Source organism: Clinocottus analis, unplaced genomic scaffold (genome assembly GCF_023055335.1).
Source record: "Clinocottus analis isolate CAN_PGR_092001 unplaced genomic scaffold, fCliAna1.0.p SCAF_11, whole genome shotgun sequence".
NCBI classification, from domain to species: Eukaryota; Metazoa; Chordata; class Actinopteri; order Perciformes; family Cottidae; genus Clinocottus; species Clinocottus analis.
In genome coordinates this window covers 3121747-3136382 of record NW_027175832.1, presented here as the reverse complement: position 1 = coordinate 3136382, position 14636 = coordinate 3121747, and the positions used below count along the sequence as shown (strand labels likewise).

The following is a 14636-nucleotide window of genomic DNA, read 5'->3' as shown; positions in this document are numbered from 1 at the left end:
TAATTTAGGATTCTTGACAATTCTGGTTTAATTAAACTGCAAAAGCAAGATAGCATGACTACTATTTGTTTTACATTTCAACCACACATTCCTAACCCTTCTCTCAAATCAGGATCCAGAGCAACTCTGAACGCTTGAAGTCTCGCGTGAAAGAGATCCACGACAGCAAGCGCAAGCTGGAGCAGGACCTGAGACAGCAGGTGTCCGACAACAGAGAGATCGACAAGAAGATGAACAGCCTCAAGCCGGACCTCATGCAGCTCCGCAAGATCAGAGACCAGTACTTGATGTAAGAATGCATTTGAAGATTTACTCCATCTCTGAAGTACATATGCTTTGATTTCACTTAATGGTTCATGCAATGTTTACTAACACACACCAACACATTTATATAATACATGTATACACACACACAATTGAGAATGATTGGTAAGGTGTCAACATTACTTTTGCGGTGTTTGCAGATGGCTGACTCAGAAGGGGACGAGGCAGAAGAAGATCAATGAATGGCTCGGCATAAAGAACGATGCAGATGAGTAAGTGTTTGAGACCGCTCACCAACCTGTGCTGCGATGACCGGATGCTGAACGAGCAGTGTCTCCGCCTGTAGTTTAGTACTTTGGTCGTTGCTTTGACATGCGATGGAGTCTCCACTGCTTATATTCTGTGTCTCCAGATCCTACTCACTGGAGGAGGACGAGGGTTCACCTCACCATGACGAGTGTACCTGGTACGTGGGCGACATCAAACGCACCCAGGCGGAGGAGCTGCTGAGAGGCAAATGTGACGGTACCTTCCTCATCCGTGAGAGCCAATCACAGAAGGGCTCCTACGCCTGTTCTGTAGTGTAAGTTGTATTATTAAAACGATGGATGGATGGATGGATGGATGGATGGATGGATGGATGGATGGATGGATGGATGGATGGATGGATGGATGGATGGATGGATGGATGGATGGATGGATGGATGGATGGATGGATGGATGGATGGATGGATGGATGGATGGATGGATGGATGGATGGATGGATGGATGGATGGATGGATGGATGGATGGATGGATGGATGGATGGATGGATGGATGGATGGATGGATGGATGGATGGATGGATGGATGGATGGATGGATGGATGGATGGATGGATGGATGGATGGATGGATGGATGGATGGATGGATGGATGGATGGATGGATGGATGGATGGATGGATGGATGGATGGATGGATGGATGGATGGATGGATGGATGGATGGATGGATGGATGGATGGATGGATGGATGGATGGATGGATGGATGGATGGATGGATGGATGGATGGATGGATGGATGGATGGATGGATGGATGGATGGATGGATGGATGGATGGATGGATGGATGGATGGATGGATGGATGGATGGATGGATGGATGGATGGATGGATGGATGGATGGATGGATGGATGGATGGATGGATGGATGGATGGATGGATGGATGGATGGATGGATGGATGGATGGATGGATGGATGGATGGATGGATGGATGGATGGATGGATGGATGCTTTATTAATCCCCAAGGGAAAATGTATTGCCATAGTAGCACCAAACATTTTACAGACTAAATAAAAACACAAAATGAAATATAAAACCAGGGATGAAAGATATATACAAAAATAAAAAAGGTGTGTGTATAAAATATAATTAACTGTGACAGCCACAGATACACTATTTTATCTGTCAGAACATTTGATTTATTAATAATTGTCATGACGTAAAGAGAATTTCAACAAAAACAACGCAAACGTTTCTAAAACAGTAAAAATGATCCCTTTCCTTCTTTCCAGTGTGGAAGGGGACACTAAGCACTGTGTCATCTACAAGACGGCCACAGGTTACGGATTCGCCGAGCCCTACAATCTGTACTCGTCTCTCAAAGACCTGGTGCTCCACTACAAAAACGTGTCCTTGGTCCAACACAACGACCACCTGAATGTAAACCTGGCCTACCCAGTCCTGGCCCGCTCTCAGAACCAGAACCAGCATCCCAGATGAATTATCCACCAGCAGTGTCGGACACCAACCAGGGTGGGGAAACTACTTTTTGTACTCGTTGCATTGGGAAAAAAGATTATCCTCAGAACAAAGCTCGTTCTTGATTAAGTGACGAAGAGAAATAGACTCAACAGCCACTGTTTTAAATTCATGCGTTTTTTTGGCTTGAGGCCGGTGCTCATTTCCCGCACCAACTCCAGTCCAGCAAAGAGCACTCCTTGCTAACAACATGGCTTCAAAATAAGCACACTACTACGCGTATAGAAGCGCTGTACAGCGAGCCTGGCTGACGCTCTGAGGTTTAACTTGAGGAGAGTTGCATTAGCCAGCCTCGACTGTACAGTGTGTTCTAACAAAGTGCGAGAAATACACATTAAAAAATACCTTTTAACTCAGAAAATATAAGCGGTATGTGTTCAAAGAAGTCAAAATAAGCACACAAAATGTTGTTTTCAAGATCGTGGAGAAGAGGAGAGAAACCAGATGGTGGGATGACTTTACAGGAGGCACTTTAGTTGTTGTTTTTTGCCTTGAACACGTGCTGACTGTCCACAGACAAAGGCCCAATCTGTCATCCCAGACTGCCTGCAAACTCTCCGTGAAACAAAAGCCTGAGCTGTCATCCACTGAAAGGACTGGCTCGGCTAAACCAGGCCGCCCGCTTCACACCTAAAGGCGGCTGAAAAAACCCTCGTGGACCAGGGGTGTAGTCACTGGAGCCGAGGGGAGGGTGTCGGGGAGAAATTTGCCGGGGTGGATATTTTTATGGGTTTTAAAAGGATTGATGATTAAATTTAAAGCTTGCTGAAGTGCCATAGTAATAGCTTTGAATGACCACGAGCCTGTGTCACTGGAACAAGGGGGGCACGATGAGGTTGAAAGAAGGAAGGAGGAAATAAACGGCTGTCGAAATAGACAAAGCTACAGCTTTAAAAAAAAACAAAAATACACACATATAGATATATTTTTTAATGAATTTATCTTTATTTCCAACTGCTTTGGCTTGTTGCTCTCTCTCCCTCTCTCTCTCTCTCTCTCTTTAAACCTCTTTTGTAATTGACGAGGTACAACGTACAATAAATGCTGTATGACGAGAGAAATGCATGGTACATATTTGGTATATTGTGACTATAGAATTTAACTCACAATACATTGGATGGAAAGGTACATTTTTCAATGCAGTTCCACATGATTCAGGTTTCCTCCTAAATGGAAATTGTGGAAAGACTCGAGCATCAAACGTCTCTTAGTTTCAAACATCTTCCTTCTTTTTTCATCCTCTCTGATACTGTAGCACCTGTAGCCATCGACTTAAGGCTTAACTGTTAGTGCTCCTCTTCTGTGTCTTGTTCCAATACGCTTAAGACACTCGTAGAGCATCAGTCTTTGTGATTATTGTATCTTCGGTACTGTATTTGCCTTCATTCACTCTTGTTAGATTAGTTTTTTAGCGGTACGACGTCCTTGCAGATGTTTATTGTTGTTTTGTTTAATGCAGATTTACTCACGGTACTTCCTTCCCCCCCTTCTGCGCGCTTTACTGTTCATTTCACCACAAGTTTGACTCACAGAGCTGTAGAACCTTTGTGTACAAAAAAAATAGCAGTAATATAACTCATGTACAGTATATTTCAGACACACATGCGGTCAGTGTGTATGACTTCACAGTTTCATCGCTGTGTTTCTTTATGTTTCCACAATATTTGCTCTGCTCGTAGATTCTGTTTTAGGATGCACAGTATCCAGCTAATGTGAGCCAAATGAAGGATATCTTTTCATGTAGCAAGAAAAAAAAAAAGCAGGCCTTTTGCCATTCAGCATGGCCTCTGTGGTCTGAGAGATTATCTAGTACAGTATGCATGGAGTCCTTCATTTGGGTGGTTGTGTTTCCTTTTTCACTCGGCACTAGTCGTTGGTAACGTTTTCGTAGTGCAAATACAGTATGATGTGTGGTAGTACTATGCACAACAGAGTCGTATGTGGAAAATGGGTTTTAGATTGACTGAGATCGGTTCCCTCTCTGTTCTGTCGCAGTTTAGTTTCAGTTTCCCACACGTTCAATTGGCTTGAGGTCAAGATTGTACCATCGTTGTCACTTTCAAAGCATAGTCCGTTTGTTTAGAGGCCGTCGTTGTCGTGTGGTTGATGAAAAATGATGGAAAGAGGCGTCACATGATGCCTCTTTTACATTTGATTTACACAGTGGATTTATTGGGAATGAATGAATATGAATACTCTCTCAAATTTTCTTACATGTATTAGACTCAGATTGCCAAAAAGACAAAAAAAGTATTTTTGTAGAAAGATATAAAAGAGGCAAACATTGTTGGCAATAGAAGGTTTTTAGAAAACAGTGCACTGTTTTAAAAGATGCACATCTTAGATTTGTGTTTTATTCTTCTTTTTTTTTAAGGAGGGATAGAAATTGTAGTAAGACATTCACCTAATCTTCTGGTCAAGAAAGTCAATATGTATATTTCTCCTGGAGACCGAAGCTTCCAACAAACACAACGCGTTTGGGCGTAGTATCATTTCTCTTTTTGAAATGTTCACAAATTTCAGGTAGCGACATTTTTTTTTTTTCCAAACAGACCAATCACCCTTTCAAATGACACCTAACTAGGCCTAAAAACCATTTGAATTGAAATGTCATTTTTGATTTCAGTCAGGACGAATCAATTGTACTGTACTTTGCACAGTTCTTGGAAAGCAGAGACTCCCAGGAATTAAACTGGAGGTGACGGCGGTGCTTCTGATTAGAGGGCTATAAACACACGTGAGTGAGGAAGATTAGAAGTGCCTTTTGTCTTTGTGATGAGCTCGTCTTCTCCTCGTTGATGATGGTGCCACCACCACCTTACGCTGTGCCCCGTGGTTCACACATTTGCCATTTATCAAAGACGTAAGGGTAACTGGCAAATGAGCGTATAGTTGTTTAGTGCGATTGTGTGCGTGTGTGTGTGTGTGTGTGTGTGTGTTAGAGCAAATCTGAGCATGTTCAAGATTTTAGTTGTGCCTCTTTGTTGTTACATCTATAGTTGTTACATATTCCTTCTGTCTACGGTGGGGCTGTACAGTAGCTTGGTGCTCTATCTCACTGCACCAAAGCTAGATTTCTTTGGTGTTTTTTTTTTTTTTTCTCTTTTTTTTTCATCTGGTATATATATTTTTTTTTGGAGAAATCTCAGATAAGATAGAAATGTGAACCATACACATCCGTGGCCCAGCCCAGAAGCTCACTTTGATAAGCTCTCTCGTTGATGCATGCAGCATTTTCTCAGTGTTTTTTTTATATTAAGTCAGTTCCTTTTGCGAACAGGCAATCTGGTTGAGTCACCCGCCACTGCTGACGCATCCGTTATCCAGTTTGTTGGACCAACACTTTTGTGACTGCACTTTTTTTTTCCTGTTCCACACACGCAGTAGTGTGTCTAACGCCCAACAACCATAAACTCACAGACAGTGGTGAAGCTCAGTTGTCTATCGGGTTTTGAGTTGATACTGTTAAGGTCTTTCCATATGGTATATCGGGAGCGATCAACAGTTTTCTTTATGATATTGGAGTATACAGTTGTACAGTATATGCTTTTGTTGTTTTCGCGGTCAACAGCTGTCATGTAATTCTGATGCTTTTTGACTGATTGCAATGTTTTTAATGATAGTTAGTTTCACTACATGGACTGTATACACTTATACTTATCAAACCCACTGTTAGGAGAGCTGCTGGTTTATTATGCAATTTGTGTCCACACAGAAAAAATGTTCTTAACAAGATGAATAACATTGATTTTCCGAAAGGGTCAGTTCCCCCAAATTACAACAAGACATGTTTTCACTCACTGCTATTGATATTAAACATGCAGATAGATGAGATTTGCAAAAATCTTCTATTAAAGAAATAGTCCCGGGAAAAACAAACTACTGACAGTGAGCTCTGTGTATTATCCAGAATAACCAAAACATTGTTTCTGAAAACACATTTTGCTGTTGAGTATTTTAATGAAAGTGAAACTAAATGCACGGCTAGATAACTGCTCGCTGAATGAAAACTTTGTTGTCATTTTGTACAAACAACCATTTACAAACGCGTCTTGGAAAGTCGTGCCAATGGGTTGCAGTTCATCCAAAAAACGTCGGCGTGTTTCACAGAAAGCTCCTGAACCAGCTGGTTCTGCTTCCGGTTGAGCAATTTGCTCGATGTCTTTAGTTGCTTCAAGAAGAAATAGAAACGTAGAGCTGGATCGCTTGCTGCATCACTTGTTAAGATTAACGTTTGTTTTTTTTTACAGTGCAGCTAAACACTTTAATCTGCCATATATGCCATGTTAATCACACATGTTTAATAGCTAGAAGCAATGCAACTTTTGTAGCAATGAAACCTGGTCAGGTGGTGAGACGGGCAGAAGATGAAGGCTTTATTGCTTGGAGTTTAGACTTTGAGCCTACTTTTTTGGTAATTATTCTAAAACTCAAAGCTTTCATCCTGCTCACCTAGTAGATATGCATTTGTGTCAGAGCTTCTTGAAAAACATTTTTTTATATGACAATTGATCATTCAAGGAATTAAATATTTTTTCATCGGCTTTGGTACACTGTAAATGATATTTCTTGAAATGGCCTCACACACAAAAAGCACATCTTTCACTGACTACAAAGAAACACATATATTTGGTGTCTATTAAAAGTTTGAAGAATGAGAGACATAATAGAGAATACATATTTTGAAATATATACTTAGATATCTATATTTTTGGATGACATAATTCTGATTTGGACTGTTCTCCAACAGAATCAGAAAGAGGCTTTGATGTGAAAGTGATCTTTGGCTGCGTTGTACTCCAGCGGTTACTGAAACGCAAGCATTTTTACTAATCGGCTGCAGTGAGCTTCATCGTGATCAGCAACACAACTTTGTGGTCTCAGTTGATCAACACACATGTAACCTTTTAAGCATGATTATCAGGTGCGCTCAGAGGAAGAAGCAAGCTCATGTACATGTGTTAATATGTACAGAGCTGAGTCTACGTATATGTTAAACGCAGTCTTGGCTGCTTTGCATTTTATTGAATATTAGAGAGTTTTGTTTTCTTGAACATGAGAATCTTTTTTTTTTTTTGTCATTTGGAAGATTCAGTTGTTGTGAATAGATTTGAGTGTTGAAGGTGCACCACAAAAGCAACACTTCCAGTCGGACGCTGCCACAGAGATCCCCACAGCGTGGACACTGAGGCTGTAAGTCAGTGAACCGTCTTACTCTGAGTCGTCCTCTGGAGGATCTCTGTGGCCGCGGAGAGTCAAGGAGCAGCCCGGTGAAAAGGTACAGGAATGGTTTGTGATCACTCCTTCACACAGATCTCTGTACATGGAACAATGACAGCATTAGAAAGTGTTCTTTTATGGTGCCTAAGTCTGTTTTTTTTTATTTGGCTTTTTCAAAAAGCTGATAGATGTCAGTCCAAGTGTTGGTTAGTTTTTCGTTTGTTTGTTTATATCTGTTAATGATAACCTTACAGAGCCTATAAAAAAAAAAATAAGCTAGCTTGAATTTTTTCCTCCGTACAGAAAAAAAAAAAAGAAAATACAAATGTTTACAATATGTAAATAACCAAATAGTAAATATGCGTTTGAGAATCAATCTGTCTGTCCCTCAAAGTGGCTGTAATAGATTGATTTATATTTCTTTATTTCCTCTGTCATTTTAAACTTGAAAATGTTATGACTGCTTGTTCTGTTTTTTTTCTTCTTTCTGTTTTGGTTTGTTCATCTTTTTTAATTTTATTTTGACTCATGAGAACAGTGCTCCCTCAATGTTCTAAATAACAAGATTATCTTTTTTCCTAATACATTCATACTTATTAATCAGTCTTTGTCACACTTCACCTGCTGAGTAGTTCACCTCACACTGAGCCTTGTTCAACTTGAGACGCTGTCACATCTTTTGCTTTTATGATGAGTACAAGATGGCGGATTGATAGAAGACAGCATGACTCTGCCGGGTGTTTTCTGGTGAGGACTCGGTTCAAAGAGGCGACACTCACATCTCGTGAATAACAGTAAAAACACACAACTTGTTGAACACGCTTCAGTACGTTTTATTACAAAAACAGAGTCAGACATTCTGGAATAACTATCAAGAGGCATCCTGATGTTGATTTGCACTCCACACTAAAATAATTGGTTAAACTCATTTTTTTTCAACCAAATCTCACCCATAATAATTTCAGCTTGTGTGACTTCCATTTAAAATGTTATGACATCAACAACTGCACTTTCCTTGTCTCTTTGTCTGCCTGTATCCAATCTTCTCACACCATCTTCTCAGTCTAGACTTTGACCTGAACGGTTGCCATTTGTTTGATTATTCTGATGTGGATGTTGTAGTACTTTTCACTGGTGTACAGTAGTTCATATTCAAGACCCGACTCTAAACGTTGGAGACGATGATTGGCAGCGATCCATTTCGCAACGGCCTGGGCGACATTTAAGATCAGCAAAAATTTAAAAAGCGCATCAACATTTTTACAATAAGAACAAGGCAACGACTTCCTGCTTAGCGCTCCCATGTTGCCCAATAAGTTGACTAATGTCTCCCTGCCTCAGCAGCAACAGATACACGGTTCTTAATGCGGAGTTAACAATAATAATATTCCCTTTCTTTCAAAAACGATGAATGGGGCAGTCAGATAAAGCTACTCTACACCAAAGTGCAATTGAACTCAGAGGGAGCACTGTTGATTCAGCCAGTAGAGGCCTATTGGTTGAGGTGTGCCCAACCCCTATGCACGAAAATATGGTTATTCTTCTTTTCTCATGTGTTATCCTCCCTCCTGTTGGTCTGCCTTTTATTCAGATGCAACATTTCTTTCTTTCTCTCTCGTGTACAGCTTGCTTCAGAGTCGTTTGTCCTCAGACAGGTACTCTTTCATCTGTACGGTTCTTTCTTTAGGCTGATGCAATGATTTTAAAAGACAATAAAAGATATATAAAATGACGATTGCTGCTCTCGGCTTTTATTTCCCTGGGTCATAATTTTGAGCCAATCATCAATTTGTCACATGCTCATATGTTTTTGTCCTACTTATATTCTTGCTAACTTTGCTGGGCTTCAACATTATGGCACCCCTCATTTGAATCACTCACTCAAATGTAGATTATTACTTTGGGTACACAAATATATTGTACAAACTTGAAATGTATCAATACATGAATGTCAGTCTGTTATGGTACCGCACACAAATGGCCAAACATACATAACAATCCACAAGTAAAGCCATCAAGACAACACAGATGGAGACAACATGGGATAGTAAGTACTTAAAGGATACTGAGAATGCATTTAAATGAGAAATCCCCACAAGAAAAATCCCTTTCTCGCTTCCTGTTAACAGTTTTATTGGAGCTTTTTCCCTCGAAAGCAGTTCTAATGAACAGTTCTGAGATCTGTGGTGTAACCACAATCTTTTGTTTTCTATGTGTTTGTGACTTTCTAATACATTATAACATAAATTTCCACACACTGTAACAAATAGCAGGGATGAAGGACTTTACTCCACTGGTTTAGTTTTATATGTATTACTTCAAGCCAAAACACAGCGAAGCAGACCAGAAGCAGTGTGAATCATGCAGTCTTTGTCCTGTCAGCTATTTTTGTCCCTTACCCTGATTTGAGAGGACGTGAGAGATCATGTGAGAGTCGCCAGGTAAAACCTTCCATAATGTTCAAGGGTGATGTTTTGCAGCAGTGTGTTCTCATGACTCTTGGACTGAACTGAACTGAGACATGCGATCGTTTTATAATTAGCCAGAAGATGTGTACAAGTCATACCAAGAATACAAATCGAATTACTCTTAGTAGTATTTTAAATGTTCTAGTTCTCTTGTATATGTGCCAGGATATTTATAATATGACAGTTGTGGTTTTGGTGTAACTCAACCAGACTTGTACAACTTGCATCACCGTGGTGTCACTTTTTAAGTTGGTATAACTTCTATAACTTCTGATATATTTACAGAATACACCTAATCTAGGTTATTAGGTGTTATAGGAATAATGTAAGTAATACAACTTGTAGCATACAGTAGTGTAAAACCAAAACGTGAAATTTTAAGTTTCAAAATGTTTTGTGAAAAAACATCTAAGTGTTTTTCCTGTTTTGCAATTTCCAGTGCATTCCAATATTGGTGAAACCTTTTTGTATTGTCTACCACCTTAGTTATCTCTGCGAGACATAAAATAAGGTTGTAAGCCAACAAAACTATTGTCAACAAAATGTTAACACACACGTCACATGACATTTTGACTCGGGAGTTAATTATTTCTCCAAACCAGCGGCTGGCTGCAAAATTCTCTCCTGGATACAAGTGACGCGGTCTCGGTCATGTGATCATCAGCCAATCAAAACACAAGTAGCCCCCACGAGGAAGCGTCGGTGGCGTATTTAAAGTGGCATTGTACCGGGTGCCGTACTTTACTTCACTGTAGGTGACTAACGGTTAATATCACACTAAAGCGTCGCGCGGCCGGTGAAGATGAAGGTCCCGATGCTGCTGCTTGTCACTGTTGTGTTGACGCTAAATGTCCAGTGCGCTTTCTCCTCTTCGTGTCTCCATCCTCCATCACAGTGGTGCTCGTCTCTGGACTCAGCGATCCAATGCGGGGTAAGATTAGTTAAAAGTGTGCGGAATACCGCTTGTCTGTTGCCGTATTTCCAGGATCTTTAAAATGCTCTTTCCGAGGACAGTGACGTCACCGGACACCCCAGATACAAGCTAGTTCCGGCTAAAAGTTAACAATGTGTCTAACTTCCGTTAAATCACTGCCCACAAACAAAACAAAAAAGACTATACATAGATATAACATGTACAGGACGACAACACAGTGGGACTGACGTCACTTTAAGTTGGCGTTAACTTTACCTAGCTAACTTTCACTGGTAAGAAAAAATGCAAATGTTAAAAAAAACACTTTAAAGTCTCCAGATACAGAAAGTGACTACCGAATGAAACGTTCACAAAATGTATCGTAGCATTCTCTGCGTCAAGTGAGACAATATCCGACGAGTGAGCCTCAATTGCAATTCTGTATGCACCTCTATTCAAGGTGTTACGGTACGGCGAGCTCAAAAGCTCAAATGAAATGATATTCATATTCAAACGGCAGATCTTTAAACTTGTGCATTCTAAAATTACAACGCAGTCTTGTTCAGACTGATCCCAGCTCTGTCCATGTGTAAGGCCTTGAGATTTTACTGTACAGTTTTGGAGAAAAGTGACTTCAAAGTCAGCTTCAGTGACATAATCATATTCATAATGTCACAATTTACAATATTCAAATTGCTATAAAAACAGATCCTTACATTTTGTAAAGTATAATTAGAACGCAGTCTTGTTCGAGCTGACATCTGCTATGTCCATGTGTAAGGTCAGGAGATTTTACTGTACAGTTTTGGAGAAAAGCGACTTCAAAGTCAGCTTCAATGACGTAACGATATAAATAATGTTACAATTTCCAATATTCAAACGGCTATAAAAACAGATCAAAAATTGATGCACTATACCAAACCACAAATAAGTAAAGCCACAAATGAGTAAAATATTGAGTCATAATGGACGTTATACTTTGTTTTGTATTTCTCATTTAAGGCTCCCTTTGTATGGGTATGCAGCTGATGGATTATGAGAGTTGTCAACATCTTTGGAATCATACTAAACATTGACTGAAATGCACATGCTCTTTCTCTTCTCTTTCTGTCTTGTGCAGGTTTTGAAGCAGTGCCTGGAGTCTAACTTCACCAGGTCGCGTCACACAGCAGATCCCGTGGAGGTGGGGCTTTACTATGAGAGTCTGTGTCCCGGCTGCAGGATGTTTTTCACTGAGATGCTCTTTCCCACCTGGCTCATGCTGAAAGACATCATGTCGGTCACTCTGGTGCCCTACGGCAATGCACAGGTGAGCAGTGACCCTAACCCTGGGATTGAAGTGCCTCTATACACTTTGCAGTGAATTGTCCTCAAATCCTGTGCAGCGACTATATTTCTTCCCTTGAATGTAATCATGTGATATGTGTCATAATCTTGGTTGTTTGTTTTCTTCTATAACTTGTGAATCTGTTGCATTTATTGCACCCCAGGAGAAACATGATGGACAGAAGTATACATATGAGTGCCAGCATGGAGAACAGGAATGTCTGGGCAACCTCATTGAGGTAAAGTTACACTACACATGAGAAACTGTAACTACACTTCAGAAACTATCTGTTATGAAAGTGCCATAATTGCCAGAAATAATCTTCAATCTTAATGCTTTGTTTTTTAAATGGAGGCAGCATTGTCTTGTAGTAGTGTCACAATGCGGAAACTCTACTATGATTTAATTGATTTCCTTGTTCCTCTCAGACTTGTCTCTTGAACATGACGGACGTCGCTTTCCAGATTATCTACTGCATGGAATCCTCCTCTGATGTCATCAAGGCAGCCAAGAGTGTAAGGATGTGTCCAGTGTTATGCTGGTGTTTCTTTGTTTCTTTACCTCCTCCTATGCACCATCTTTTCAGTCATTGCCACTTTCCCAGCATATTACTTTTTTGTATTTTTCTCTCTCTCCATTGATGTTTGCAGTGTGTGGAGCTCTACAGTCCCCAGCTGAGCTGGGATCGCGTCATGAGCTGTGTTAAAGGGGACGTAGGAAACCAGCTGATGCATCAGAATGCCTTGAAGACCGACGCTCTGAAACCTTCCCACCAATATGTTCCCTGGGTGACCATTAACGGGGTACGGCTCCAGTACAGTCGGCAGGAAAAACTTTGGCTTTTGTGGCATTAATACAGTACATACTTTCTGATTTTTGCAATGGAACTTCCACCTTTTCATCCTGACTGGCATTGACACAATGCCACTGAGCCTTTTCTCATAAACGCGTGATGATACGTTTACAGCCAAGATATTATTTTTACTCTTGATCCGCCCTCAAGCTTCTGTAAGTTGTAGAGCTGTGACTGATCTAAATAAAGCTACATCTTGATGTAACTCTACAGCACAACAGGTTCTACTTCCTCCATGCCGAGCCACCTGAAGCGACCTGAAGCTTTAATTTTTTGTCAAATATGGCTTAAGCGCAACTACTTTTATTTATGTTACATGGCTTATGGGATACTCATTTTTACTTCATCTGCAGGAGCACACAGAAGACCTGCAGGACAAGGCCATGAACTCTCTCTTCACTCTGGTCTGCAGCATGTACAAGGTACAGTTAATGTCAAACGAGTCATTCATTGACTCCTACTGATGCACTTTTTCCTCTTTTATTTTTTTTTAATGTTACAGTATGTTTATAAAAGCACAAGCAGGTCACCTCTAACAGGTGCTTTTATTTTTCAGGGTCCCAAGGTTCCAGCCTGCGGCGGGCAGAAGAAGAGGAACTACAGAAGCTACTGCCAACATGCGTGAAGGAGCAGCGCTGCACACGCTGGCTCTGGTCCAGGAGGATTGTCATCAAATATCTTTTTACTATCCATTTCTTTTAAAGGGAAAAATAAACTAATTTGAGTATAAATACTTTTTTTTTTTTAAATGTGTCATCATTGAAATGTTATTTACTGAAACCATGAATGCATTTTGTACTTTTTTGACTCATTAAAAGCGTTGTAGTATTTTCAACGTCCGTTGTGTGGTCCGGTCAAATAAAACTGCTCTCACAGCCCTTTAGGTGGCGCCATACCTCACATATCCTCTTTAGCTTCCTGTTACCAGAGGTACTGGAGAAACCAACAATAACAAACTGCTACATGTGTGTTAAACTACTGCTTTTAAGAGCATGATAATTTAGCACATCACTTCTGAACCTTTATTTTTGATTTAATGTTTTTCATGAAATACAGAAGCAATCCAAATCAAACCCTCAAAGTCGGTTTTATTGTCAATTTTACATATGTACAAACAAACAGAAGATTGAAAGTGAAAAATAAGGAAGTGCAAAATGGTTTAAAAGTTTAAGATAAAAGAGAGAAACATAAGCATTATAAACAGCGTACATTAGGAACTGTGAAAGACTTTTTTACCAGCAGTCAGACATGCAGTTTAGCAGCATTTAGATGCAAATTAGTGATATATTGAGTCATAATGGACGTTATACTTAGTTTTGTATTTCTTTTTTGAAGCTCCCTGTGTATGGGTGTGCAGCTGATGGATTATGAGAGTTCTCAACAGCTTTAGAATCATACTAAATATTAAACATTGACTGAAATGAACATTTAAAGGGCAAATCCATCCAGCGTTGTGTATGTGTGTTGTATAAAAGTTCCAGCTTGGTCACCTCCAGAGTCTTGTCTAACCAGAAGGTCTGGCGGTACGGGTTCCTCTCATTCTACAGTCGGACACACATGAGTAATGGCCTGTCATGCAGGCGGCTGAAACACCTCAATCTAACAACCTGCTAAAGTATTTGTTTCTTGTGGGTTTAATTCTGTCTTTAATCAGTCTGAGAGGTCACAAAAGAAGGTTAATGCAAACTCAAATGTGTGCTAGGAACTGGTTATTACTGATCTAATAACTGTCGAAGAGGCGTGGTAATAGTAGTTCTTTACTGTACGCATAAGGAAGTGCTGGTGCCACAGACT

General features: G+C 40.2%; 2 protein-coding genes across 3 annotated transcripts in view; both read left to right on the top strand.

Moving 5' to 3' along the window:
- pik3r2 (phosphoinositide-3-kinase, regulatory subunit 2 (beta)) overlaps positions 1–9014 on the top strand; it is a 31670-nt gene extending 22656 nt beyond the window's left edge. For both annotated transcript variants that reach the window (XM_068566633.1, XM_068566625.1), the window contains exons 13-16: positions 113–289; positions 465–536; positions 677–847; positions 1815–9014. In XM_068566633.1, coding sequence (XP_068422734.1) covers positions 113–289; positions 465–536; positions 677–847; positions 1815–2022 — 628 coding nt within the window. In that variant the 3' untranslated portion in view covers positions 2023–9014. The remainder of the gene's footprint in view (positions 1–112; positions 290–464; positions 537–676; positions 848–1814) is intronic.
- Positions 9015–10447: 1433 nt separating this feature from the next.
- ifi30a (IFI30 lysosomal thiol reductase a) lies at positions 10448–13610 on the top strand. The gene is made up of 7 exons (XM_068570958.1): positions 10448–10680; positions 11783–11971; positions 12153–12227; positions 12418–12504; positions 12640–12792; positions 13196–13264; positions 13399–13610. Exons 1-7 carry the CDS (start codon positions 10552–10554, stop codon positions 13465–13467), a joined length of 771 nt encoding a protein of 256 aa, XP_068427059.1. The 5' UTR covers positions 10448–10551; the 3' UTR covers positions 13468–13610.
- Positions 13611–14636: the final 1026 nt, after the last annotated feature.

Excerpts from the sequence above, each read along its gene's own strand:
- ifi30a (XM_068570958.1), top strand. The coding sequence starts at position 10,552 with ATGAAGGTCCCGATGCTGCTGCTTGTCACTGTTGTGTTGACGCTAAAT. Across the intron at positions 12,228-12,417 it reads GTCTGGGCAACCTCATTGAG|ACTTGTCTCTTGAACATGAC; the intron begins GTAAAGTTACAC and ends TGTTCCTCTCAG. Across the intron at positions 13,265-13,398 it reads TGGTCTGCAGCATGTACAAG|GGTCCCAAGGTTCCAGCCTG; the intron begins GTACAGTTAATG and ends TTTATTTTTCAG.